General features: G+C 35.8%; 2 protein-coding genes and 1 long non-coding RNA gene across 10 annotated transcripts; 2 read left to right on the forward strand and 1 right to left on the reverse strand.

The window, feature by feature from the left end:
* The first annotated feature begins 1,321 nt into the window (after positions 1–1,321).
* On the forward strand, positions 1,322–14,051 carry LOC117683663 (uncharacterized). Of its 3 annotated transcripts, none has more exons than XM_034453354.2 (10): positions 1,323–1,818; positions 2,199–2,343; positions 5,526–5,629; positions 5,717–5,803; positions 6,730–6,783; positions 7,457–7,606; positions 8,750–8,827; positions 10,583–10,714; positions 10,924–11,038; positions 11,119–14,051. In XM_034453354.2, the coding sequence occupies exons 1-10, from the start codon at positions 1,716–1,718 to the stop codon at positions 11,867–11,869; spliced, it is 1,719 nt and encodes a 572-aa protein (XP_034309245.2). In that variant the 5' UTR covers positions 1,323–1,715; the 3' UTR covers positions 11,870–14,051. The 3 variants fall into 3 exon arrangements, with proteins under 3 accessions (XP_034309259.2, XP_034309245.2, XP_034309252.2); XM_034453361.2 differs by having other exon boundaries at positions 1,324–1,818; positions 5,526–5,596; XM_034453368.2 differs by lacking the exon at positions 8,750–8,827 and having other exon boundaries at positions 1,322–1,818.
* A 1,689-nt stretch (positions 14,052–15,740) lies between these two features.
* On the forward strand, positions 15,741–16,984 carry LOC136275414 (uncharacterized). The gene is made up of 2 exons (XR_010713954.1): positions 15,741–16,277; positions 16,903–16,984. It is a non-coding gene; the product is annotated as an uncharacterized lncRNA (long non-coding RNA).
* Positions 16,985–17,206: 222 nt separating this feature from the next.
* On the reverse strand, positions 17,207–27,456 carry LOC105337365 (zinc finger protein 37). 6 transcript variants are annotated; one of them, XM_066084467.1, is made up of 5 exons: positions 24,606–25,074; positions 24,405–24,502; positions 18,921–20,371; positions 17,882–18,704; positions 17,207–17,601 (listed from the first exon to the last, which is right to left on the reverse strand). In XM_066084467.1, the coding sequence occupies exons 3-5, from the start codon at positions 20,349–20,351 to the stop codon at positions 17,495–17,497; spliced, it is 2,361 nt and encodes a 786-aa protein (XP_065940539.1). In that variant the 5' UTR covers positions 20,352–20,371; positions 24,405–24,502; positions 24,606–25,074; the 3' UTR covers positions 17,207–17,494. The 6 variants fall into 6 exon arrangements, with proteins under 6 accessions (XP_065940539.1, XP_011440364.3, XP_065940542.1 ...); XM_011442062.4 differs by lacking the exons at positions 24,405–24,502; positions 24,606–25,074 and adding an exon at positions 27,303–27,456; XM_066084470.1 differs by lacking the exons at positions 24,405–24,502; positions 24,606–25,074 and adding an exon at positions 27,317–27,336.
* Between the last annotated feature and the right edge of the window lie 423 nt (positions 27,457–27,879).

Below are 27,879 nucleotides of genomic sequence, written 5' to 3' on the forward strand. Positions count from 1 at the left end.
GATTCAATGCTTATATTTACGTTTTTAAACATTTATATTTCCTTCCCGCAAAAATAGTGCACAGCGTTTTAAATTCTAATAGCACAATTTTATTTTTCTTTCTGTAATTTAATGAATTTACTTTTGGTATTTAAGAAATTAATCAATTGAATTCATTTAACCGTCAAAATATAGTTACATCAATGAAATATTATAATCAGCGTAAGTATAATATCAGGTCGTGATCCGGTTTGAAGCGCGAGAAGAGTCAGTTCATGTTCTTCGAGAAATACTGAAAGAATACTAAGTGTATTCATACACCCCAGATTTTGTGATTGGGTCTTCTGTGTTATGCGTAAATATCACACAAATCAACTAAGCATTTAATAGAGGAAAAGTAAGTGAATGAAAATATACTCATTTGAACCCGGTATAAGCGGGTCAGTGGTATGGTGTCATTTTCCATGTGCTGAGAAGTTAGAGAAACTGTTTTGTCGATATAAACAACTGTCGAGGCAATTAAATGTTGTGACGTACTGTTATAAAACGTTAAGGTCAGGGTGATTTGAGAGCCTTATGATAGGGATTAGTAGGTCCGCCAGGATGTTAGCATTGTGTAAAAAAAAACCTGACTTACTTTAGGAATGTTGTCGTCAAACTAGAGTTGATTTGACGTCGTTTTGTAATAGTATATCATAATGTCATGAAGTGTCGTTGTTAGGTGGTCGTAAATTAAACGTCAAAAATACGTTAATACAAGGACGTCATGAACTTTTTTTAACCCTCAACTCGGTCATCAACTTTAAAAAAGTGCACGTCAATACGTGGACTTGAGGCCGAGTACTCGGTATATTGACTTGAGAAAAGTTGGTGACGGCGGGACCGGAAGTTCAAGTGACGTCACAGACGACTGCCATTAATGGATATCTTTCAACGTCCTATAGATGTTGTGTGCGTCTGTGACGCCATCTTATCATTGCCTAAATTGGGGACAGTACAATTTAGGTGTGGTCAATTTTGATTTCAATCTCATTGGTTCTTTTACTCAGAGAATATTTTTGATCCAACAATTAATGAACTTTTCTAAACTTTAATGGCAGTACATTTGTTGAAAAGACAAGAGACCCCCCCCCCCCCCACACACACACACACCTACATTACTAAATAAACTATATAAATTAGTCTGAAGAGGAAGTTGTTAATTCTTTTAACAATATAAGAGGCCTCTGATGGGGAAGTCAAGGAGCCATATCTAATTTATTTGACATCACAGCAACAATTGAGCTAGATGCACCCTCTGTCGTTCATTCAGAAAGAACGTGGTATCACTTTCTGAATCATTGTAGTATAAAGCAGGGCTTGTACACTTTACAGTGACTAGTCATTATGTTTAGTAGGTGTGATTTCACTCCAAGTGCACACATTATATAAGTATTCTTTCCACAGTAGATTAGACGGAAGAGGTCCAAGACGGGATTAAAATGAAAATACTTCGGCGCCCAACGTTGGAACAACATTGACGTTGTTCTTAACCTTTGGGCTCGAGACACGTTGTCCGTTTCTCTCTGGGTCAGTGCTATTAAGCCCCACGGGACAGAGCCCGGGCATTTACTGGGCTGCCCTTCCAGCGGCCTCCCGACACAAAACCCTTCTGTGTTCACGTAAGAAGATGCGCCTAAAACAGCAGTATCCCAGTTTCTTGTTCCTGGGTTTTCATTTAACAAGAGTGGACAGCAATGGAGAGGACTGTTTTATTTAGACTGTCCCTTATTTTAGTGGTTTTTCATTGGATACCCCATTCGATACTTTTTTTTATATTTGTTTGTGACTGCTTCGGTGGTAAGTAACGCATTATTTACTATTTAAGGACAAATAATGAGGTCAGTGACTATAAAGCCTTACTGACAAACATACGGGCAATGGCACACAGCATGGTAGTTATTGGACACGCCTTAAACTTAAAGAATAATTGTATATCATTAGTATTTCAAACACATGTGTTTATGAGTCATAAACCTACATGCATTCTGTCGATATCGGGACAATTTGAGCACAATATGGACTCTATAATATTGAGGTCATTTTCAATATGCTGTGTGTATTGCAGTCGTAGATTCAAATTCTATCGCTATTTTGTCACCCCTTTCTATGATAATTCATTCATTCAAGAAGATAATTTCATCAATTTATTTATGAACTTTTTTTTTCATTTCCGTCAGCCTATCCAACTAATAAGACACTGTTATTGCCTAACGGTGGGTCAGCCGAGGTTCCCATTCGTCCCCCAGAGGGCTTGGAGGAAGGGCCGATATCCCAGGATGTCGCATTAGGGTGGAACCTCACCGAGGGGGTCATCACTGACACGTGAGTCCATTTAATTGTGGCCCTTCAGCTATTGTATGTTACTATTGGATTGCATTGTTGGATTATTCTGCTTCATGCTAGCCAAAAGTTAGATTTTTTCTCTCAATTGTTTAAATACTTCACAAGCTGTAGAGAAAGAGTACAGTTTATGATATCTTGATTGATATATGTTTTTAAATGAAAATGGGCACTGCAAGAAAAAAGAGACAAACAAAAAGAACAATGGCCGTTTCACTACATTAAAAAAGGAGATAAGGAAATCTCTTTTGTAAGGGCGTCTTTTCCTCATTCTTCATATCTAAGAACTTTTTATCTGGAAATAAAGATATGTGCATGGTTATACGGAACTAAGGATCTGATTTCTATAGGACTTCCTTATAAATAAATTAATGCCGTAAACTATACAATATTATTCTAGTCCCTAGCATAAACTTCTTAGAATGTCATTTAAAACGGTAAGATAACCCTAACTTAAATTTTGCTCTAAAATCAAAGGTAAATCTCTACTCAGAAGCAAGTTGCTTATCTTTCTAATACAACGTAACATGTATAAAATAAAAGACGTATAACAAAGAATGATGGTATTTGTCTCAAATTTAAATATTAACAATAGATACCAAACTTTGCAGTCTTGACGAATGACTGTCCTGTACACATAAGTTTTAGTGATTTTTTGAGTACTTTTATGGCTCATTAGTTGTTGAGAATTAATACGTGAGTTATAAATAATAAGATATACAGTATAAACATCTGAATTAATACCAAAATATCTCTATTTATTGTGTAATATGTGAACTCATTTAGCCTCTAGGTCAATATTATATAATTTCTTATTTAGGTTTGTATATCAAAATTGAAGTAGATATGTTTGATCTTAATATGGAATAATAATTCATTGTGTTATTTATTTCCGATTCTCAAACAGTATAAAAGATTATATTTTCGTGGAATTTGGATGAATCGATAGTCGTTCTTCTGTGGATACGCCCAAAGCTATTTAGATTATTTGTCATTCGAATAATAATTATTGCGATGTACCGGCTATATATTTAACTCCATATTCGTCTGTTACATTGATGAGGTCATAAATTTTTATTTGCTACTCTCTTTAGAGAAATGATTAAAACTATTTTTACATGTCCACTTCTCTAAAAAGAATTCCCAATTACATGTGTATATTTAGTCATTGAGTCATTGTATTTTGAAAGATTTTGGTCTCCTGAAGGCATGCAACGTTGTGTGCTTGTACAGTGCTCTAGCGCGTTATGATAATTTGTTTGCTCACATTGTTGCAGTTATGAAACAACATCTTTGAAAAAAATATTTATCGTTTATATCAATGTTTTTTACTTTATTCCTTTTCCACAATTCTGATTTTTTTTTAAATTCTACGCCTTATTCTACGAGCAATGCGCAATTAGCGAAAGAGCCATATTGGAACATCCGAATCACGCTGACAGAAATAATGCACAACGCTTTAAATTTTAAATTAACAGTTTAAGTTTTTATTCTGTTATTCGATGAATATAACCCTTGGTAAAATGATTTATTAATAAATTGAATTTGTTTAACAGCCAACAAATATTACATCAATGAAATGTTTATCAGTGTAGGTATAATGATAGGTTGTGATCCGGTTTGAATTGCTGAAATTGTATTAATCCGCGCCAGATTTTGATCATTCGATCTTCTGTGTTATCACTCAAATCAATAAATGCAATATGTCAATTTTTTCTTCCTGTGTCTCACAGTACATATTGTTACACAATGATATTGAAATAAAAGATTAATTTTAGCTTTTGCGTAAGTTGAAACAAGTTTTACTAAATCCATTGATGGTCTCATTAATTTTATTTTCATTGTAATTAGAAAGAAGTGTTTAATAAATAATTATGAATAAGGTCTGTCTGGCGCTACTTCTCTTCCATCATTTTTTTTTGATTTTTACTATCTCCGCAATGGAAGATTTCTAGTAGGTAACTCCGATATTATACTTCATTTCATGTGATACTTTATTATTTTGATGTATATAGTTTAAATAAGAGAAGTATTCTATTAATGAATTCATTTCTAAGCATTCTATTTCATTTTGCATGACATACATTAAGGAACATCCAAAATATTTTGACTCCAAAAACAGCATGGTAATATACCCTGAGTTTTTGGCATAAACAGGTGAAGATGCAAATAAATAATGAATAAACTTTTACGGTTGTCTAAAACTAGAAACATCTCGCGTGTCCTTGAATCCAGCAAGTAATCAGAAATTAGGAAATCAAAATAGAACTCATTTTCAGTGGAATGGGCTTAATATTTGAAATAACTCATCAGTATTTCGGAAGAATTATTATCTCGCAGGATTTTTTCATCAGCAACATTTTGAAAGTCAATATTGAAACATGAAAACAACATTTTAAGTATGCTAGGCTAAAGAAAATGTTACAGCATTACCAAATGCCGATATCATTAAACTATGCTAAACTATGCTAAAAGGCTTAAATTTACAATAGCTTCGCAATTCTTGAAAATGACCCTTTCAAAAACAATTGTAAAATTAATAAGAGACCATTTTACCGACTTTAATCTGAATATGATTTATAAACTCTAATTTCCATTGGTTGCAATTTCAAATACTGGTCCGTTGCTGAATGTTTTCATTTTCATTGTCAATCTTCAATTGATTTAGGTTAACATACATCAAGATTGAGTAACAATACCTCGTCATTACTTTCCCTTATTTTCTTAACTTCCATAATCTCTAAAAAAAAAACACACACACACACACATAATATATGTACATTACATAATGTACTCTTGTATCAGATGTATCTATTGTTGTATTTAACATTTTCACAAGAAATTCATTTTTTTTTTACATTAAAAAAATGTATCTAGACGAGTCAGAAACTCTTTGAAGTTGGAGAAGTTTGTGTTAGTACGTATATATACACCCCCTTACACTCCGGTATTTTATATATATGTGTTTCCTCTCCGAAATTAAACCTTGTTGAGACTGAATATCATGTCATAAATTTCATGTCAGTGTGTTCATGTATATACTTGTACAGTCGATCGATCGATCGATCGAGAGAGAGAGAGAGAGACAGACAGACAGACAGACAGACAGACAGACAGAAAGTGTAAGGACAGTTGCCTAATTCACGTGGTCTGGTTAATTTCAGGGAGATTCCTGGGAGTTTACCAACCAGCCACAAAACCCACGCGGCACCTATCAGGGAGCGATCAGCAAAGGGTAAAGACCTTTACGTCGTTCAAGAAACTGCAAGTAATAATTTCACTGTTTACTATCCCCGAAATTTATCATATGTGTTGTGTCAAATAACAGGAAATCAATTTTATTCTATGTTCGCAGATGAGTCCTGCCAATTGCTTAAGGAAATCCAAAATAATTCTACGAAAGGATCCTCGACCATATATCTTGGTGTAATGTCGAGTGAAGGTGAGTCACAAACTATTCTTTGTCTGTAACGACCGCGCTATTTGATTGAATTAAATTACTTATCAATGTATACACCTCGTTTATTGCGAGGATAGATAATGAACAAAAGGTCTAATTTTATCTCTCATAAATATGTTACAATAAGAACTACTCGCTATCAAAAAGGTAGTTTACAACTGTACTGCAATCTGAATTCGTAGTATGAAACAAAAAAATGTTGAAGCGAGTGTTCGAATCATGCTGTGATATTTTTGTCGTTAACGTTTTTGTTAACTTTCAATTTGGTTGCCAAAATCAGTACCATTGTAAGATGAAAGCGAAGCACTTTGCGCTGAATACTTTAGTGTATTTTTTTTATACTTTCATTATAAGTTCTCTTCAAGTGGGGGTAATGTAAAAACGGGAAACATTAGATAATTCAAACATACTTCCATACTTTTTACTTTACAAAATGTGTTTGTAACTTTCTTCAGGAGTTCTCTTTATTAAAGATGTGAAAAATGTGTTTACAAATAACACATTTATCTAGGAATTACCATAACATTATTCTTTGGATAGTACTACACCTTTGAAACCAAGAGAAGTAGAACTTCCCTCTAATTACGATATGTTACAGAATCATTTTAACAAGAGCTTGGACTTTGGGTAGTTGTGTCAAACAGCAATGATCGAGACGTAGGCCTATCTATTTCATTGCTAGCTCTCTTAAAGATTTGTCTGGCTTTTAAGCTAAGACGACGCAATCGGTGCTTATTTTGCTTGAAACCGCGTCATTTTTAACTTGTTTTGACGCAAGAATTAGTTAGCTACGTCCAACTGAAAGTTCAAGGTCTTGTTAAAATGGTTCTAAGATGTAAATATATGGTTATAAGATTAACATGTCTGCTCAGTTTTACCGATTGAATCCGGACGACTTTTTCTTACAGAGTTGATCGTCATCCAGAGTTACCCTAGCAACGCTTTACTGAGATATCTCTGTGGTATGTAAGTTCGCCTGAATTAAAAAAAAAATTGGTGAAAGATGAAATAAATTTTATGTGTCATCTATCAAGAAGCTGATTTGTTGAATAAAATATTTGTTTGTCCATAGTCTGAACATTGTTAATACAGTTTCCGTTGTAACAGTTTATCTAAAGGGAAAATATCTTGAATATTCTCATTTTGATTCAATAAAAAATGAGATGAATTCGTTAGATTGTTATTGATCTAACCTGTGATAAAACATAAAATGAACTTTTTTTAGAATTAAAATCTCGGGCTGTTATTATTTAAATGACTATGGATGCTAGCTAGTATATTTTTTTGAATATTTATTCATACAGTAACGCCTTCGAAAGAAAATGAAAACAAAGCTAGTTTAAAAAATTTAAATCAAAATAACAGTATTAGTTTGGGTGCGTTTTTTATTGAATAAAAATGACAAATTAGATTCTTGATATTTAAACAAATATTTAAAGAAATGAGAAAAATATTCAAGAAAGGGTGTTTAGAAAATATGAATATTTTTATACCATATCCCTTTTTGTATAATATGTGAATATAACAATTTGTAAATCATTGCTAAAAGAAGCAACAATGTTTTTAGTATTATTACTTAAATAAATGGTTGGTGCCAACATGACAAGTGAGTGAATTCGTTTCATTCTGTTTAAGAGGACGAAAAGTTATCTCCCATTGCCGCAAATTTCACAACCGCCATGAGTGAGTGTTCACTTCTGAATATCACAGTGTTTAGCGACAACTTCACAGACATGGATATAAAGGAACCAACCTGGATAAATTATGAGAATATTGACAGATCAGGTAAAAATATTTATATTCAGTCTACATTTCCCCTTATGTTTGCATTGAACATCTTCGACGTTCAATTAACTGTGAATACACTTGGCCTTTTCACGGCGCATGAGCACAAATTTAAACATCATCATGCGTTTTGAATTTAATATATTCGTTAATATTTACATTCCAAATATTGTTTGCATGTAAAGTGTATGAAAAGCTACTGCAGTTATAAGACTGTAACTCACACAGGGTACTCAAAGGTTAGAATGACTAGTTTCATTATGACGTCACAAACGTTGAACGCTGTAAAATGCAACGTCACAAGCTAAAATCAAAGTTCACGCTTGTGTCTGTTACAGTGGCTCTTCCATTAATTTGAACTTACCCTTAGGATAAAACAGAAATTTTGACGTTTAAATCACATTTGCAGACAACGCAAGAAGTTTAAAAAAATGTAAATATTTAAGCATTGAATCATTATTTTTTGAAAGATATAGTCTCATAACTGCAGCGGTGTGTGCATACAAATTTTAAAAACGCGCTAGCGCGCGTTACTCAATTTGTATGCACATACCGCTACCGTTATGAGACTATATCTTTCAAAAAATAATGATTCAATGCTTAAATAAAAACAATTCTTGACAAAGTTTCTGGCACTATATTTTTAGTCGCGGAAGCAATCTAAATAGTATGTTATTATGGATGTCTCATGTATGTGTTTCATATCCTTGACCAAGAGCGTATATTTAATAAAATGCTTTCTTTGGTGATTCATTCGGGATATGAAGGTAGCGCGTTAGCGGGTTATGTAAAAATTTTCCGCAATGATTGCAACCTTCAAATGAATGGCTGATCTACTTCAGGATAGTTTTGGGGTTGGGTTTTTTTTTTCAACACATAACACATAATAATTTTAAAGAAAATAATCCGACCTGGTGAGCTTGAGATCTGAGAACACTTACACAAAGACTCCAGGGAGCATAACTGTAATACGTATTTATTATTGTGCTCCGAAAATATATATCCGCCTATATAAAAATATATCTTGGTTCTTTGCATCAAGTTGGCAAACACAGTGTGAAATTACACTGTAATTGTTATTGTCAAATTTGAATAATTTGTCTTGTCAACTTTGAGACAAGAGATGATAACTTTGTTTTGCAGCGATACTTTGGAAGGAGATGAATTTAGAGACAGGGCTCTGTTTGAAGTATACTGGCACCAAAGAGACCTATGAGACAGGTGCGCCTTTTGAATTTTCTCTCCTGTAACGTGTGTGTTAGTCCTAAAGTAAGTTAGCTGACACTAGTAGCCATATCAGTTTAAGGCCTTTTACCAGAACTTAATTCAAATATATTTTATATATACGTATTTATGTATTTTCAAACTCATCGCAGTATTTAGGTCTTCCCATGCACAAGGGTTGATCATAACCTACATGGTGTCGCTCAGATTGAATGAGAGAAACAACAGAAGTCCCCTTTGATATCAAAGATCTTGCGCCATTGATGCTTGAGCATTAAAAACCTATCACGAAAGAAGGTGACATCCCCGTCTTCCACTAACTCTTTCATATTAGGTATAACAGCATCATATCCAAAATAGCTGCCACGCAGAAGCTACGAATGGGATACATGTATGAGACCAAGATCAAGTTAATGAAAGGAGTCTATAGGTTTATAAAATTTGAGATAAGAATTCTTCTAATGACGCTTAATAACAAAACCAAGCTCTTAATTAAAGAAAATTCAAAACAAATGGAACTAGGTATGTTTATTTTACTTTTAAATTCAGTTTAATTTTAAGCCACGGTTCGCTGCTTCAGCTGCCGCATCTCTCGGGTGAATAAGACACTCACGTTAAAGTGGAGCAAGAGTGCTACTGTACCTAGCTGTTTTCTAGGTTTCACTCAATTGCTTCTTTTTCGTTGTCTTAATTTCGATGGATAGAATTGTACATTATCATAATATTTTTAAGGTAGTTTATCTTTAATAATTACACCTTTGATATGAAGACCCAGAAAACATCAACATAGAAGAGTTTATTACCAGGGTGCATCTACAAGGGAGCCAGAAGTTCATCCAATTTTGCTATAAATTTGGGCCTTATTTTTGCTTTTGTCCAAAATATGAATGAAAACAAGTTGTCGAAAGCCATGCTGTTAAAGACATCAACTTATTCATCAGTTGTTTAGTTTATAGGTTTGGATGAGCTGACCGAGGTTAATTTCATTCTTAAACAGTGGACAACATTAAGATCGCTCGCACCAAACTTATTTAAGCATCCCAGTTCTTCATATAATTCCCGAGCATGTATCTCAATCAGGTTGACAGAATTTAAAAATGTTCTTTGTATGAGCCCCACTTGCACATTTATTTTGAATTGTGTTTATGTCTTGAGGAGAATTATATAGTGTTCCAGTAATTTAAAAAAATGTTCTGTAACTTTCTTTTTTTTTTTGGTATCTGGATGAGGCTTTGAGCCTTTTTCAAAAATCTTGCATTCAAGGATCATGAACACGATAAGAGCTAAAAAATTAAAATTATTAATATTTCTTTTACATATTTAATGTTAATGCTGCTTCCATGTGATATGTTTATAACGTACCCAGTTCTTTAAATAAGACTAACACTATATATACTGCTTATTTGTGTCAAAAGCGAACTAGCAAGAAAAAATAACTGCTTGAAAAAACTTTTACTAGTACATGTATATTTAACAATGGTCAATAAAAGCATGACACGAACATTGTTTATATTAAAAAAAATGGTGAGCTCTGCATCTTTAAAATAACTCGGCATCTGACATTCAAAGTTTGGCAGACCAATTAAAAATACCCTTTTGAAGCATTATCCTACCTCTGATTTTTAGAGGTCCCTGTTTGCTATGCTCCTATTTCCTTTGGACTTTTATTGTGAACACTGCTCGTTCACCACATTTCAATTGTAAACAGTAATGGGAAAAAACTTCATCTCTACTATTCTGCATTAATTACAGATACTTCTCTCCATACGACATTAAGAGTTCTCAGTTACAACTACACCATCGATATTCTACCTTGCTGTAACGATGACGTCATCGATGACGTCATCAATACTTCCACAGTTTCCATACCAACCACACCAACAGGTAAACACTCACAATTCCTCTGCACACTCAGATTATTTTTCATTTGGATAATAAAATTCAGTTTTTCAAAATCAACGGTAAGCTAAAGATGATTCTGTTTATGAATATACTAAACAGTCATTGTCGGAACTCACGGGTTGAAAGCAGTGTAACGGATAGAAAACCCGTGGGTTCCGACGATGATAAACATTTAATCTTTCTATTTTTAGAGAAGACGACAACCGCTAACGAAGCAATCACAGTGTTAATAATATTCATTGCCACTATCTTTGGAGTGCTCTGTTTCACTTTCCTCTTATGTAAAGTTTGCTGCACACCTAAAAGGTTTGTTTTTAAAATCATGTTTTTCTTAAAAGTCTACATTGATTTTTAAAAGCATTAACTTGAACCTGTTTCCCCTTTAGACGACCTTCTTACAAGGTAGAATATGCCGACCCGAGTGACGTCATAATATCCAGTAGTGGCGCGGAATATTCCACGCCCTATGACACGTGTCAGTCCAAAAATAGAATTGTTAAAGTAACCGGTGCTAACAAGAACGCTGGTGGCAAAAGACGAAAAATCTCCAAGAAATCATTTAGTTTTAGATTTGGCTCTTCCCGGTTAAAAGGGAGAAAGCGTGAGAATGATTCAGGATTTAGTGACCTTATGGAGAGCGAGGCCAGTAGAGTGTCGGGGCGGGAGGATCAATTAGAGGCGAAGGAAACACAATACATGGAGATTCCACTCGTTAATATACATGTGCCAGTGTCCAAATCACTAAGCAATCCCTCCTACACTTATGTGGAGGGAAAGACGACAGGACAGCTAGATAAAAATAAGAAAGAAACGAGTGTTCGATTCACTATTCCGATAAGTGAACCCAGAGAAAATCAAATCTCTACGAAAAAACCGAGTTCAGAGTGTAACAATCAAGAGAACCCGTATGAATGTTTGTCAGATAATGATCAAAATTATTCCACTTGTAATATCTCACCGCTTGAGAAAAACAAAGAAAATCCATACGCTTTACCCGACTGTGATAGCAGCCAAGCGAATGCCAAAAAATCACCGGAAGCAGATAAACCACATGATAGTCCTTACGCAGAAATAAATCACGAGACTTCGGAAAGACCCAGCCCCTCTGTGACAAAAGAAGAAAGGCTCTACATGTGATTTCAGTTCGTCGGAGCATAATGGTTTTGCACAGAACTATTTATTTTTAAGGGTAATTAATTTTGAGACTTAAACTGCTATAGCCTGTCTTAAGTTATTATTTCCGTCATATTTGGGCGATTTTTTAATAAAAATACACATACCTGTGGAAGAAGTGCAATTAATATCGATGAAAAGGAAAAATATCCAAAATATATCAAGATATATTCACTAAATATTTAAAATTCACATAAACGAATACAGATTTTTACATTTAAATGGAAATGTTGACATTTTTTCTCTATTTGGAAATCACTCGGAACATCTCGCACAATTTTTAAATGCTTTAATGTTAGTTAAAATGCAAAATCATCGCAGACTTTTTATTGTTGGCTTTGTTTTGAAACGCGATAAGCTAGAGGGGGTTTTTTAAATGAGAATTCATTTATATTTTTAATACTGTTGAATAATTTAATACTGTTTATAACACGGCATTTGATTGGATAGAATTTAATTAAATTTGTATAACCTGGTTTGCAAACCACAATTTATGTCAATGCACCAACGTCAAAAACGTACAAATCCGCTTTGCGTCATGTTTGAATTTTGAACAGGTTGATATCTTTATTATTTATATCTTTGTAATTACTTTCCCGAGGACGTGAATTTGATGACCAGATACTTATATAATACCTGCTAACAATAAAGAAGATGGGTGGATAAGGCGTGTAAAATGCCCATACACGGTCAGACAAGCTACTGAAAAATTAAAATATCAATAAATATTTTTAAAACAAAATTTAAAACAATATATATTTAACATGTCATTGATTTGAAACCTATAAATATGTTCAATACTTGGTATATGTTGACTCAAACAGGGTATACGTATCAAAACCTGCAAAAAGTGTCATTTCTTAGAACTTCAAGGCATTTTCTTTCATAGAGTGGGTCTGTGCTCCATTCTTTTCTCATAGTCTAAATAAAGTCGAATTGAAAACAAACAGATTTCAATCAACAAAAACGTGGAGAGATGACCCACTATACATTAAAGATATCATTTTGTATCCCAACAATTGAACGTTTTGAAAAAATAATACAAGTCCGTAAATTCGTGGCCAAAGTCACACATAGTATTTAAACAGCCTACTTTCTTGTGTCTGAAATGCCTCAGTGTTTAGAGCAGCTGTCATAAACAACCCTTACATATCCAGGGTGTTTATGTTATGGATTCGATACCACCAAAATTTAATGCAATATTTTTTTCATATCATTTGTTTAATATATTTAAAACTGAATATAGTTAGAAATTGCGCTTTTGCAAACTTGTATTATAATATTATTGAATGGATTTAACTGGGAAAAAATAAATTCAAACTTTGTTTTTCACGACTGAATCGAATACCATTGGGCATTTGCGCCATCTTATCCCCCTGTCTTCTTTGGTGGTTTCACAATTGTTCTATTGAAACCATTTGTAAGGTTTTGTCGACGAGATTTTCCATTTATTTTAAACTTAGAAAATGATTTTTTTCCTTTCTAGTTGTTATGGTAATATACATCACAGGGCATCACTATAGACTTAAACCATTAAGAGGACTGGATGGCTGTGGCCATTTAAAGACTTCATTAATCTCCTTATAAGAAGAGCTTTGCATAATGATCTAAGAAATTATTTAAATTTGAAATCTAAAATATTATGAATATTCTTTCGTAAATAATATCATATGGCCTCTGAGCCCAAAATTGGAAATAAACTATTATTATTATATCATTATATGGCCAAGATAATGGTGTCTAAAGGTTCGAAGTAAATCTGACCGGGAATTTGTTGATCATCCAGCCTCCTTAATTTATCAGACCGGTATCTACAAGACTTGACTAAAAACAGTTGTCAGAATTACATATGTATTATATATGACCAGATTTATTAGATTGCTTACATATTATAATTCGTTACGTCCATGATAAGCTTTGAGCCTGATTTATACATGAAACTGTTTGTTTTTACATGTCATTTCAACGTTATAATGAATCCCTGTGGAAGCACTGGAGAGATTGGTATCTTGTTTTTATTCCATGCTGTGTTGTTAATAGTGCTTTCGTGGATGTAAAGGCATTGAGAAATATAAGAAAATCCAATTCATTTGTAGATTTCTTTTACATTATCAACCTAATTGTATGAATAAAGACTGAAACTATTTCTGTTTGTTTGAAAAAGGAATTAATTTATGAGTGAGTATCTGGAAATATGCACAAAGAACAACCGACTTAAAACAGTTGCTGTAAGTCGGAATTCCGTTTATAGACATTAAAAGCAATATGAGTTGTATTTTCTAGAATTTTATTTTGCTGCAAAAACCTGCTAGTATGATAAGTTTGCATGTAACTTAGACTCTTATGATAAATACGATTTGAAAAAATCATTATGTTTTGTAAGAAAAAATATTTCTCTTCTAAGGAATACATGTAGCAGTTCAATTTTTGTACAAGGCGACAACAGGCACGTAGCATCGTTTTTGAAAGTGGGGGGGGGGGGGGGGGGCAGACTCATCCAAAAAATCTTGACAAGCAAATAAAAAAGGAAAGGAAAATTTAAACTTTTCCAAAATCTTCAAATTCCTAATCCGTGGGGGGGGGGGGGGGGGGGGGGGCTTGCGTAGTACATAACTTCAATTTCACTCCTCATTTACTTATTTTCAAATTTTTATAGCAAATAGCAGCTCATATTGCTTTAATGTGGAATAACACATCGTCACAAAATGGCTGACCTCTCCTTAAAACGACATTTTATTAAAAGGATTTTATCGAAGGCAACATGTAACTTACTTCATAGCTTCGTGGATAACGTGTCGGGCTTGTGATCCGTACATCCCGAGTTCGAATCCCGCAGTGGCTTTTGCTATTATTGTATTGAATTTTTTAGCTATTGATTTTTTATCCCAAAACTGCAAATTTTTCGCTTATTTGACATTTGTACAGTTTGTTTATTATCATATCTTTCATAATTAAATAATTTACTGTTAATTTGATTGATTTTTTCCAGGTGTGTTATACCACCTTAAAGCCTGTCTCACACAGAACACACGTCTTATACGGTTGGCCACCCGTGTAAACCGTACATACAACCGAACCAACCGTGGCCTTATCCGACTTACACTCGGGCCATTCGAGTGTATCCGTGAAAGCCGTGTATGATTTTTTAAACTTTTAAAAAACTGGCACGGGTGCCATGTCCGTGTATGATCATATTAGAGATCGTACAAGACCGTGTGAGACCGTACGAGACCGTATATACAACCGCACATGCATCTCCATTCCACGAGTGAGCTCAACCGTGTCAATATCGTATATAAATCGTATGGAATCGTGTGAAACCGTTCCCAAGTCCTACATCCAACACCCGGATTAAAACTCGAATGTCACACGATCACCGTACGATTCACACGAGTGTACACACGGTTTTATACGACCAATACGGTTTCATACGATTGCCATACGACCAATACGTTTCAAGTACGAATTATACATGGTCAAGTACGACCAGACACGGCCTCTACGTCTGTACAAAGCTCGTGTATGATCATACAGCACTCGAACACAACAGAAAACACAACTACCTGCTGACACCTTAAAACAACAGAGTACTTGCTACATAATGCCTTCAAAGAAGAAGAAGGTCCCCAAAAGAATCCCCACCATGGAAGATTCTCCAAGAGAGAATACAAAAAGGGCCACCAAGGCCCTCCGACCACTTCAACCTGTTGACCCTGTCGACCCTGATGAGCTGGAGGACCCACTGACACTACCTGACGAGATACCCAAAGATGCAAACCTGGCCAAAATAATCTCAATGTCTATCAGTCTTATCCTGAGTTCTAATTCCCTTATTCTGTCATCTGCCATTTTTATAACTTCTCTGTTGAAAATTCGAAAATATATGAAGCCAAGCCACCAAAACGAGTCAATTTATATCAAAACATACACAAATGTGTGATAATTCGAGCATAACTCGAACAAAAGTCGGTGGGACCGTATGTAAACCCTGTAAATGTCCAGTTAATCGAGTAAAAGTCGTGTTTAATTGTACTAGGCCGTAACAGACCGTACTAGACCGTACTTGGAACCGTACAACAATCGTATGAAAATCGTTTGCAAATCGTGTTCAAACCGTGACAAACCTTGCTTGACCGAGTATATCCGTGCTTTGTTCGTACATATTCGTTCTACATTCGAGTCTAAATCGTACCAACTCATCCCCAGGCACGGTTGGAGCTCAATACTCGTACTAGTCAACCCGTGTATAACCGAGTACACCGTATTGGAACCGTGTGCCCAACCGTGTTCTGTGTGAGACAGGCTTAAGGTAGCTCAATACACCAAGGCTATACTTGTAATGACACAACGTCACAGGATGGCGACTTTACAGGTTTTGTGAAATCGTTAGTTTCGAGCGAATTGAATGAATGCCATTGTTTAAAGTATCAAGTTTGTGAACCGTAGTTGCGTCTAAAGAGCATTTGTTATACACGTATTTACTGAATCAAATTTTAGAAAAACATTCCCTCCCCAAATTGTCCTTTGTTCGCCTATTCAACTTATATATGTATTTTTATGTATCATGTTTAGTTCATTACCAAATATCGAGTTAAAGTACCGCTTTGTAATGCGTTAACTTGTCCGTTTGCAGAGCATTTCAATATGGTGTTTTGGCCACATACATCAATGCACGTTCGTTGATTCTTTGCGTTGTTTTCCGACCGTCCTTATTAGTCGTCTGGTGCGTTTGTGGTATTTTCAACTATTTCTAATTGACAGTTTTGTAAAAAAAAAATTGTTCGTGTAAATGTTTATAATAAGAGAATCTTGTGAAATAGTAAAGATTTTATATACTAGAAGTGTATGGCAAACTTAGCTCGTGTTTGTTAGACACACACACACACTGGGAGTTTCATCAATGAATAATCCGTCTTTCCTTTATGCAATTTTTGACGTTTTACCGGATATACAATGAGTATAATGCCTAATGTAGTAATTGGTTTCTTTCTATTCAGAATCTTTGGAATTCATCATGGCCAAAATCATCTTACTGAACATGTATAATACTAAACCAACTTTCCTACGACAGGCGATTTTTGTAAATAGTGTTTATAATAAAAATCGAAGTGAGCAAACTTAAAATGCCACTAATATACAAGATAATCCGGGCACTATCTTTACCAGTAATAGTCCACAAACGTGTACATCAAACAATGAGTTCTAAAGTTGTCATTATATTATACATGTAATTATGTATAAAATTAATTGCCTAAAAATACATGTATAAATGAATTACTGAAATAAAATAACGGAGAAACCGGCGATTAACAGTTTATTTTTTTCTCTGAGATTTGTCAGCAAACTAGCTCTGCAAGATCATAAATAATCGAGTAGTTTGCAATTGAATATGTGGACTCTGTGGTTTGTTAAATACATGTGGTTTATTTCTTAAGGGTGGGTTCATACAGGGCTCTGACTAAGCCCTGGGACAGGGTAGGCTAATCTCAAGGTCGATGTTGGCATTCTTCGTAGTCATGGTAATTCTTGGGGCCGGGTCAGAGTGGACACCCTAAAGACTATGGCGGGCATTTCCCTGATCTAGAACTACTAGCTGGCATGTCTCGTTTCCTTTCTGTGCATGGAGTTGTGTCTGTTGATGCCATGACGAGAACTGAACGAGATTCGACAGCGTTCACACTTGTACGGCAGGTCATCTGTTGCAAAAAAAAAATACTGACCAATCGGCTTCGTCCGCTTCACTAACAAGGAGACTTCGTTATAGGTCAAAGGTCTCACAAAACAAAATTATCTAATTACAATCGCAATATTTTAGTAATGGATCAACATTTGACCAGTTACTGTGTTACAGCTTTAAACTTAAAAAAGAAGGAAAATGTTCCTGGTTTATTTTTTTTGGTTTATTTTTTTGTACTTTCTAATATGGACCATTTAAGTTGATTTCAATAATAGACATGGTTTAATCAGAAGTCTTACATGTGTGCTGATTCATGTGATTTTTTAACCCCGAAGAGTCGTAAAATCTCCTGTCACAAATCCCACAGCGAATCTTCAGTCCCTCTTGATGGAGCTGCATGTGTCGTTGTAAACCGCTGTCGAACCGGAACTTCTTCTTACAAACTGGGCATGCGTAATGTTTCACAGTTTTATCAAAGTGTGTCAATTCGTGGCGTTTCAAATGTGCCGAGTCGTAGAACCGTTTTTGACACTTATCACATTTGTGCTGAAGGACACGCTCTCTCGTCTTGTCGGACATCTTCCGGTGAACAATTGCTCTGTGTTTGTTGAGATTTCCAATCTGTGAACATCTAAACGGGCACTGGTCACACAAATATGGACGCTCGCCGGTATGTGAGCGCAGGTGTCGCTCGAGAATACGAGGTTCAAATTTTTTGTCACAAACATTACATTTTTTCAGCTTCACCCCGAGTCTTGTCTCAATATCTTGTGACGTCTTACTCTTCTTTTCATGACGCACTACAGCTGTCTTTTCTGTTGTTGGTTTTGCGTGAACATTGTCGTGTGACCTAGTTTTTTTCTGGCCATTTGACGTTATTTGTCTCTTGTCCTGTGAACTACTTTTCTTCTCATGCAACTTCAATTGTACTTTGTCACGTGTCTTAAATTTTATATCGTCATGTATATTCGTCTTGCTCTTATTTTTCTCCAAGTCAAAGTCCGTTTTTAACTTTTTTCGATGTTTTTCATGGTCAGAGTTTTTATACGTTTTCGCCCTTTTCTCCTTCAATTTTCCAGCAATACCTTCCCTTATTTCCTTCATCTTCGGAATAGTAAATTTCTTAAATGATAAACATGTATCGTTTTTAGTGGTTATAGTACCGATAACTGTTTTTAAGGACATGTGGGGCATGTGTTGCTTTTGTATATGCCTATAAAGACCTTTCTTTTAACTAAATGTCACTTTACAAAACGAGCACGTCGAATAAATGTCGCCAATGTGAGCGTTTGAATGTGTAAGGAGACCCAGCGAGTTTTTAAATAGTTTAAGACATACCTCACATTTGTTTTCTCCATGGGTCTTCTTGTGAGTTTGATAATCTGTTAAGGATTGATAAGACAGGCCGCACTTCTCGCAGAAGTATCGTCTGAGCTCGGAGCTGCACCGCCTGTACGTGGCAGACGTGGGTGGCACACGTGCGGCGCGGCGCTTACTATTAACGGAGCGGCTGATCTCTTTCGGCATGTAGGTCACATACTGACCAATCAGGTCCTCTAATTCAGACGACGAATCCTCTTCATCACTACTGCCACCTAGAATGAAGTTTTTGTACTCCCCACAATTCTTCTCCTGGTGGCAGGAATCGACGTCAAATGTGTCCATGCCTTCCCATTCATCGCCCTCTAGCGGTTCAAATTCTGTCTCCGTCGCTTCACCTTCATCGTCTTCCATTATACTACTTCCAACTCTGTTAGTTTCATCTGACTCTATGCCGATATTGTCTGTGACTTTGTTAGTGCTTTCCATTCTCCCAACACAAATTTCGTCATCACATAATTTATTTTCGTCTGCACCAAAATTACACTCGTCAACGCAGTCGTTTTTCTCAATGCTTGAGTATTTGAATTCATCTTCTGGACTAATCTTGCTGGGTATTTGTTTGTATGTTTCACTTGTATTTGCATCTTCTGGTTCGGTATACTTAAAAATATGGTTGGTTGATTCACTTACATCTAATGAAGAGTCGCACTGAAATTCGTCCGAATCCAAGATGTAATTGTATTCACACGGTTCTTCATCGTCCATTTCCTCTTCAGAATTTCCATACACATCCACATATTCATAGGGTTTGGTTTCCATGACAACATCTGCTGTTGACGTTTCATATTCATTGTAAGTGACAAAATCTGCATCTTTAAATTCGTCTTCTCCACAAGTTTTACTGTCCGTTTCAATAGTGTCACTTTTAATTTCTTTCAAATAGTGTTCATGTATCAAAGCGCGCTCTATAAGGTTAAAATCCCCTCCGTCTTTGTAAATATTACCTTCTTCATCGTAGATTCGTCCAGGCTGTTGCATCTTCCCAGCTTCGTCAATGACGTCATCGGTCAGAGTAGACGACTGCCAGTTACCGGAATGTCTCTCACACACTTGAATTGGCGGGAAGCTACCGATGTTGTCATCCTGATAACCTCTGCCTCCCTGTTCCTCCTCCATCTCCTTGGTTACTACTTCCGGCGACTCTTCGACTTCTGATGATTTTCCTTCAACTTCCGGCGACTCTTTATCTTTCAGTGACTCTTGTACAGCTTCCGGTGAATCTTCCTCAACTTCCGGTGATTCTTCCTCAACAGACTTTCTTCTCTTGTTCTTTTCTTTTTGTTTGAGAGACTTCGGCAGACTGTCAGTTTTTCCTCGTACAGCCATTTTGAATAAGAACTTTCCTTTTCGTATTTCTAGCCGCATGATGTCACAGTCGTTTAACATGGTTCATTAAATCAATATGGCTGAAAACGAAAAAGAAACAAAAAGTTATTGCCCACTCGCAGGTAAACGGAAAAAAACATTTCCTTAATTTTGTTTATCCCCCAAAAATAAGGTTTACCAATATATATTAATCTTATTTCCCCACAAATTCGGGGGGGGGGGGGGGGTCGGGGGGGTTAGTACCTTTAATTTTTCAGGCAATTAAGTATTGAAATCGTCACTTAACACTCTTAAACACGCTAACCATCCTCAAAAAATATTTGTATAGACCGAATGTGTTCAGAAATAAGATTAATCAGTCCAAAACTAGCGTAATTCTGTGCGCCGTAAAGTGCAACAACTTTTTTTAACACGTACGGAAATGTAGCTCCGAGGTCGTCCACCCGAATTTTTTCAGACCGGGAGCTAGACCTGCAGCTAATAATTAAGTATAAGTACTCGGTAAAATTCATGAATCTAAAGCATCGGCGACGTTACACATTGTGTTTACAAGTACAAAGTAAACAAAAATAAACCAGATTAATGAGATTAAAATACGATAATAAACGCGGGATGTCGATGAACGTAACGTCCCATCCTGGGACGAATTAAATCTTTAAAATATCACTCATTTAGTTTCTAAATAAAAGTACCTTTTTTAAACATTCTGTACACATATTTCTTATTCACGCAAACGATGATGTGAAATACAGCCCCACGAAAATTGGCAAAAAATTACAGAATTTCTTTTTATTTTGCATGTACTTTATCGTTGATAAATGTACTCTAATAGAATCCCTTTCTTATCCAAGAAAAAACAATCACATGGGATATATAAACCATTATGTATGGTAGGTATACAGTTTACATCTAATCTTCTTATACTCTTAGGTTATTGGTTATGATACGGGTGCTAGTTATAATCAAAGTACTGAAGTACTGAAAGCCGGGCTCTTTTGGTGTGTCTTTATGCATATTGTGTAGTAAAGACTGAAAATCTCTCTCTCTCTCTCTCTCTCTCTCTCTCTCTCTCTCTCTCTCTCATGCTTTTAATGTCGGCAAAGCATCAGAGAGCGACCAAATTTTGTAAGCGGCTATACACAAAAAATATGTCTGTCTAGTAGAAGTAAAAAGGTTCAACAGTTGCTGCCTTGAATTTTGCAACAAGCATTATATATTCAATCCCCGTTTCTTCATCGCGCAGCAAAGTAGTTCATGGAAATTCATGCGCATTGTATGTGTCCAAAATGCATAGTAATGTTTTAAAAACACGTTATTAATACGAAAACTAAAACAGATAGACAATTCATTAGAAATTAAAAGAAAAAGAAACAAAATGCCAACACTTTTGACAAAACGTGGCTCTTTGTGTAACTATTTGGTATAGCGGAAGCTTTACCTTGACGCTGTTTGGTTTTTTGTTTATTTGTGCTATTTAAAGTATTTAAACATTGGCGATTTGCCTGCCTATAGCCAGGACTCTGCTTTCAGCAGAGCCCGGCTAAAAACTGTGAGAACAACGGCGTCTCTTATACTAGTATATAACTGAAGGAATATACATGCACAGACCTAGAAGCTTGGGTGGGGTGTACAGACATCTTACTTCCATCCCAAAAATTTAATTTTTTAAACATAGGCGTCGGAACCGGGGGGGCTAGGGGGGGCTTAGCCCCCCCCCCCCCCCCCACTTTTTTTGCAAAGTTATAGCATGATAGAGGGTTCAGCCCCCCCCCCCCACTTTTTATCGCAGGAAAGACTATTGTTCCTAAATTTACCTTGAAAGATTGAGAGGTTAGATTCAGAAGCATACTAGCCCCCCCCCCCCCCCCCCCCCCGATTAGGAATTTCATGATTTTGGAGAGAATTTGGGTAAGGAAATTTTTTTTGGAAGTATAGTATACCCCCCCCCCTCCCCCCACGGATTAGGATTTCCATGATTTTGGGAATTACTTTTTTCTCAATATTTCTGAGGATTAGTCTAGCCCCCCCCCCACTTTCAATTTGCTTCCGACGCCTATGTTAAAAATTACAGACAATAGGCCTAAGACTCCCCTCTCCATCAAAGCAAAATGTCTGTGTGCGAAAATTTGCACAAATTGTGTTCGTCTTATAGAATGCGCTTCGTGGTTTGCGTAATCCAATGCAGGTAGGTAAGTATAATAAAGTAGTAGAGAATCGGAATGAATGTAAAAAGAAATAAGAAATAATTTACGCGGATAAGAAGAGAATAACGCACCAAAGAAATGATCACAACATAAAAAATAAAATCAAAGTACTGAAGTACTGACGGAAGTTGATTTTATCGATTATCATTTATTTTAAAATCAACTTATCTTGCGTGGCAAGTGGTTTGTAGTCTGTATTTAAATTACGCTTTTTTTTATAATATGAATTTTAATTAGACTTTTCAGACAAGAATTTAGAGAAACCCCATATGAATCATGTTGTGTAATATTTAAAGATATATTTCAAACTACATGTATGTATTAGTAATCGAAACAATTCTAAAAATTGTGTGGATTCAAGCACTATTGATATTGAACTCCAGTCTCGTTCAACCAGTCGCTCAGCTGTCTCCGTTAATCTCCGACAAGCAAGAGAGCCTCTCTGTTTGTCGGAGATTTACGGAGACAGCCGAGCTATTGGTTGAACGAGACTATATTAAACTCTGGCGTAGGAATACATGAGACTAATTATATATCTAAATTGTTCGTATAACAGTATATTAAATCTTACTATTTTCAAAGTGTTTATAGATAAGTTTCCTTGAAAAACAATGCTTCAACATACATATATTACGTCGAATTTTTCTATTATATTCAAGAACTACGACTTGTCAGCGATGATGATTTGTGCTTAGGTCCAAACACTGTTTCACTTTCGGTTTGCCAGAGTGACTGCATAGGAGAGTTGATTAAAATCAACTCCCAAAAAGAATCAAAGGGAAATATGATAAGCATGGATACGAAAACAAATCCTGAAATAGTACATGTGTAAATGTTCTGAAGAATCAAGAAGTAAGCAGAATAAGAATAAAATCAAGATACATAGACTTCTGGTGGTAATTCCCTTCCATCGGACTTCTATTCATTTACATCTTTTTTCTTGAGGGTAGGAGGTGTAACTTTAGGCCTTCATGGTGTAAAGAATTGAAAGCTATATTTTTGTACATTGAAACACTGCATGGATGGACTTATCTGCACCCGATTTGTAAATTATTTTTGGTTCAATTTAAAAGTATTATTTGAAATTATTTCTTTTAAATATAGGAAGTATTCCTCTATCTTTCACAAACCATCAATTGTATAAATGCACTATATTGTTTTATTGCATTGAGTTATTACCTTACGATTAATTAGTTTAATGAATAAACTGTACAAATAATAGCTTTGAAACAGATGGAGGTGAACGGGTAATTGCCGGAATCAAAACGGACACTAGCTTTTAACGGGTGTTATGCCTAAAGGTCAATTCACACTCTTTTGAAATCTAACTGTCTTACAAACATTCCCAGGCTAACAAATATATTTTTCCGTAATTATTGTATAAACAATTACCTTACGCTATTTACCATATCCCCGGGCACTATCATACTTCTACAGAAGAGACGTGTCCGAGATTGACACAGAATGGAAATGTCTTAATCCGCCTTAATCCACCAACAAAGATAGCATTACGTCACGAATAGATCACAGAAATGAGTTAATAAAGCTATAATATAGACTAATTAAATTAACCAAATAACACTGTAACTACAGCAAACAATCCGATGTACTTTGAGAATGACCCAACTCACGACGATTTTACAAAGGGTGGGATCAGCCATGTGTCACTGATATTGCAGACATGCCCTGGTTTTTTTATGGACAGAATTCCCTTGAAATAGAACTCTGATATGATAGACACGCAGAAGTTGCCCGTGGGTTGCAAAAGAAACTGAACACATGTTTGAACTAAACATTCACTGTATCTGTAAATAAATTCCAATTCGCGAAATATATCCTGCACATATTGCTTTACCTAATGAAATCAGTACACATAAGTCAATGTCTTGTGAACTTGGAGGTTTCTTACCTTTGTGAGAAGAACACACGACTTCCAATCCTCCGTTATTCAGACACCCTCCCGCACCCCTACCGTGTTACCTCACGGTGTTCTGCTGAATTCCTAACCTTTCATGTCACTGAACATGTTTAAGCATATGGAATCACTTTTTCGAATTTTTTGCGAAGCTGAATTACGATTTAAAATGAAAATGAGCTTCTATATAATTGCCGATAATCTTTTCGTGCAAAAACTTGTCTTTTCCCATCCAAAAGAGACATTTAAAGCCCTCTGGTCAGTTCTAGCTTGTAGCTGTGTTTATAACAATTCCCCACGCGGGTTTCGGCCGATGATTCCTGCAGCCTGGAATGTTGATTCCACTGAGAGAGTTGCAGTATGCCCATCAGCTACAGATGTACGTCCGTTTACCCACACCATAGGTAAACATCGTCAGATGGACGCCTGGTCAGATTTAAATCCGTTCACGTTCACTTGTTGTGATTTACTTACTGAAGTATACATACGTATACTGACCGACAGGCCTATCTATTCCTATAAATAGACCTTTATTACCTATACCTCTTTAGATAAGGACAATAACGCTAGTTCCGACACACTAACTGGTATAACACTACCAAGCGTATATTACGTAATTAGTGTACACGTTAAGTAAAAATCTTAAGTGATCGTATAGTGGTTTTATTCGACAAAAAGCAAACTAAATACACAGTCCCAATTCGGGGAAGTCAGAGAGATGTTGAGAGTTCGAGAGAGCGTCGGAATTAACCCAACTATCAAAGTTAAACAAGTGCTCATTGGCTGTTGAAAAGCCCCGTAAAAGGGCGCCACCACCTTGTTACTATGATGCTCCAAGATGGCGTCAAGTTGGTCAGTCAAGAACCCGCCCTTAATCAGTGTTCTTAGGGTCAACCAAGGTTGCGACATATATTTACTAGGGGGGAGGGTCACTGTATTGTGACCAATTACTGTCATCTATATGAACCGATCAAAGGACTAATTGACTTCGATTAGCAGATTGATGTATGTAATTGTTTGGTTTACATCAAACTTTACCCCCTCAGGCTATTTGTGTACTAATCTGGAACATAATGTCCAAATTGGAGACATACTGACCAGCAAGAATTTAATTACCGTCATCAAAGGAACATTACCTCAAAACAATACACCCCATCAATATGTAAACATGGTAGCTATTGGCTCTCTCTCTGACTTTCCTTTAAAGCTATATAGTCTTTGATGGACGCATAATATTCGTGGTTCAATTAACATGGAATATACACCAAATAAAGGTATTTACTTTACAAAACTTTCTATACTGATTCTGAAATTAAATGATAAAGTCAAATCACAATAGTCCAAAGAATAATATAGAACTTTCAATCAATATAGTCAAAGTTATAGAATACGTAAAATATAAAGTCCAATCACCAGTGTTCGGTTATATTGGTATAGGGATAATATAGGTATAATGATAGGTAACAAGGGCTATTTTGTTACACTGGACTTCGTTAGAAAATACCACTGTTGTAATAAGTAACATCATCACTGACCGTGTGCATGGAGGAAGCAGTTTTAACCGTCTGGGACAAGGTATCTAACCAACGACATGCCGATCTATACCTAAAATCTGACGCAAAGGAAATCATCTACACTCCACACGAGACTTATTGCTTCCTGCGGCACCCCCCCCCCACCTGCCCTCTCTGAATTTTTAAATTAACATAATTTTGTCACGCAACGTGACTTCAGGTGGTCGTGGCAATTTCTGGTATTTTGTTTTTCATCTCAAAACAAGGAAATGTTTATTAATTAAACAAAGGGCTGAATCGGTCACTCATCGTACACAATTTTTAATGGGAGATATTTATTCAGTTGGAGATGGTCACTAGGGTCAATTGCTGACCGCTCAAAGCCAAAATAATTGTTTCAAGATAGATGACACAGTCATCTCTATGACACCATTAGAAATAGAATGTCAAGAGACCAAGTGGTCAAAAAGTATAAATGCGAGAAGTGGATGTAAAGTTCCTCAGTAGTAAACTGAATATATATAATCCAAGACTGATTAATATTATACGTAGTAACTTGCACCCTTTTTAAACCTCTAACATCACGAAATAGAGGACATAACCATATTTTTTCAAATTGAAATGTATGTATATTGAATCTATTAAAAAACTATTGTTTATATACTTAAATTTCGCCCCATTACAAACACAGGCTTATTCCTACATCCGATTCAACGATCACGGAGGATTTCAAATAACAACACTTCATCCAAAGATAAAAAAAAATCATTAAAAAATCGAAAGGATGAAAAACTGCAAAAAACGCCAAAGAACTGCAGCCTAAGACACACTGCATACATTTACACTTACCTAGCGCTATGTTAACTCCGCGGCTGTGAGACCTTTACTCAAAATAACACACGTAAGAATTCCTCACGGGATTAACTCATTGTCAGTGAAGACAATTAATTGGAGCATAGCACCCCGGGGGATTATCTCAATCACAGGTGGACACTTACTCCCGACATTGTCCGAGGTCAATAAAGTTATCAAAACAAAAGACGTGATCTGAGTGATTGGTTGTAAATTTCTACCACACGCGTTATCAAAAATCAGCAGAATTCTTATCGGAATTCTTTTTAGCGAATGTTCTTATATTGTCCTAAAAATCGTTTCCGTGCTATACTCCACGGAATACTGTGCCATGTTAAAAGAAAAGAAATTGCTTACTTTTGTATATATTGGCCAGGTCACAAATGCTGATACGAAGCTCTGTAGTTCACCACGGTCAGATTTTCTTTACCACCCCCCCCCCCCCCCACCCCCGACTCTGATATTTAGAACAGGTTACACTAAATGTTTAGCCTACCCTAGGACCAGACGACCAAGCACCACTCACCTGTTAGCACGCACGTTTTCCCGCCGCCCACTGTCCGCTATCTCCGTGCACCTCCACCAACTCAAGATATAAATAGCTCTCTGACGTACACATTGCAGTCTGGACAGTGTTCACAATTTTTATCCAATCATTTTGCTCTATTCCGTAAGTCGCGGACAAAGCTGCTGGAGGGCGTGGTGCGATGTTATACTAATTATTGATAATGAACAATAGAAAATGAGGGGTGTCCCGAAATTCTGGAAACAAACGGCGTTATTTGATTAGTTAAAGACGCAGGAAATGTTACTTTGGCCACAAAGAGAGCAAAACTGAGAAAAAGTTATGCATATATCATACCTAATTATTTATGTTTTAGATTTTGAAGTAAAATGGAAAAGTTAAAATCACCATAAAGAAATTACAATCGTCAGGACAAGTGCGTTAAGAATATAATTCTTTTTAAAAAAAAAATGCAACTCATTTTTTAGTTCAGATACAGACTGTATGGGGGATCGTATAGTGACTCCCCCAAACGTCCCCGTCGAACGTATTTTATATCACCGTAGCATGCATGATACTAATTTACATACAGAACAAA

Source organism: Magallana gigas, chromosome 5, assembly GCF_963853765.1.
Source record: "Magallana gigas chromosome 5, xbMagGiga1.1, whole genome shotgun sequence".
NCBI classification, from domain to species: Eukaryota; Metazoa; Mollusca; class Bivalvia; order Ostreida; family Ostreidae; genus Magallana; species Magallana gigas.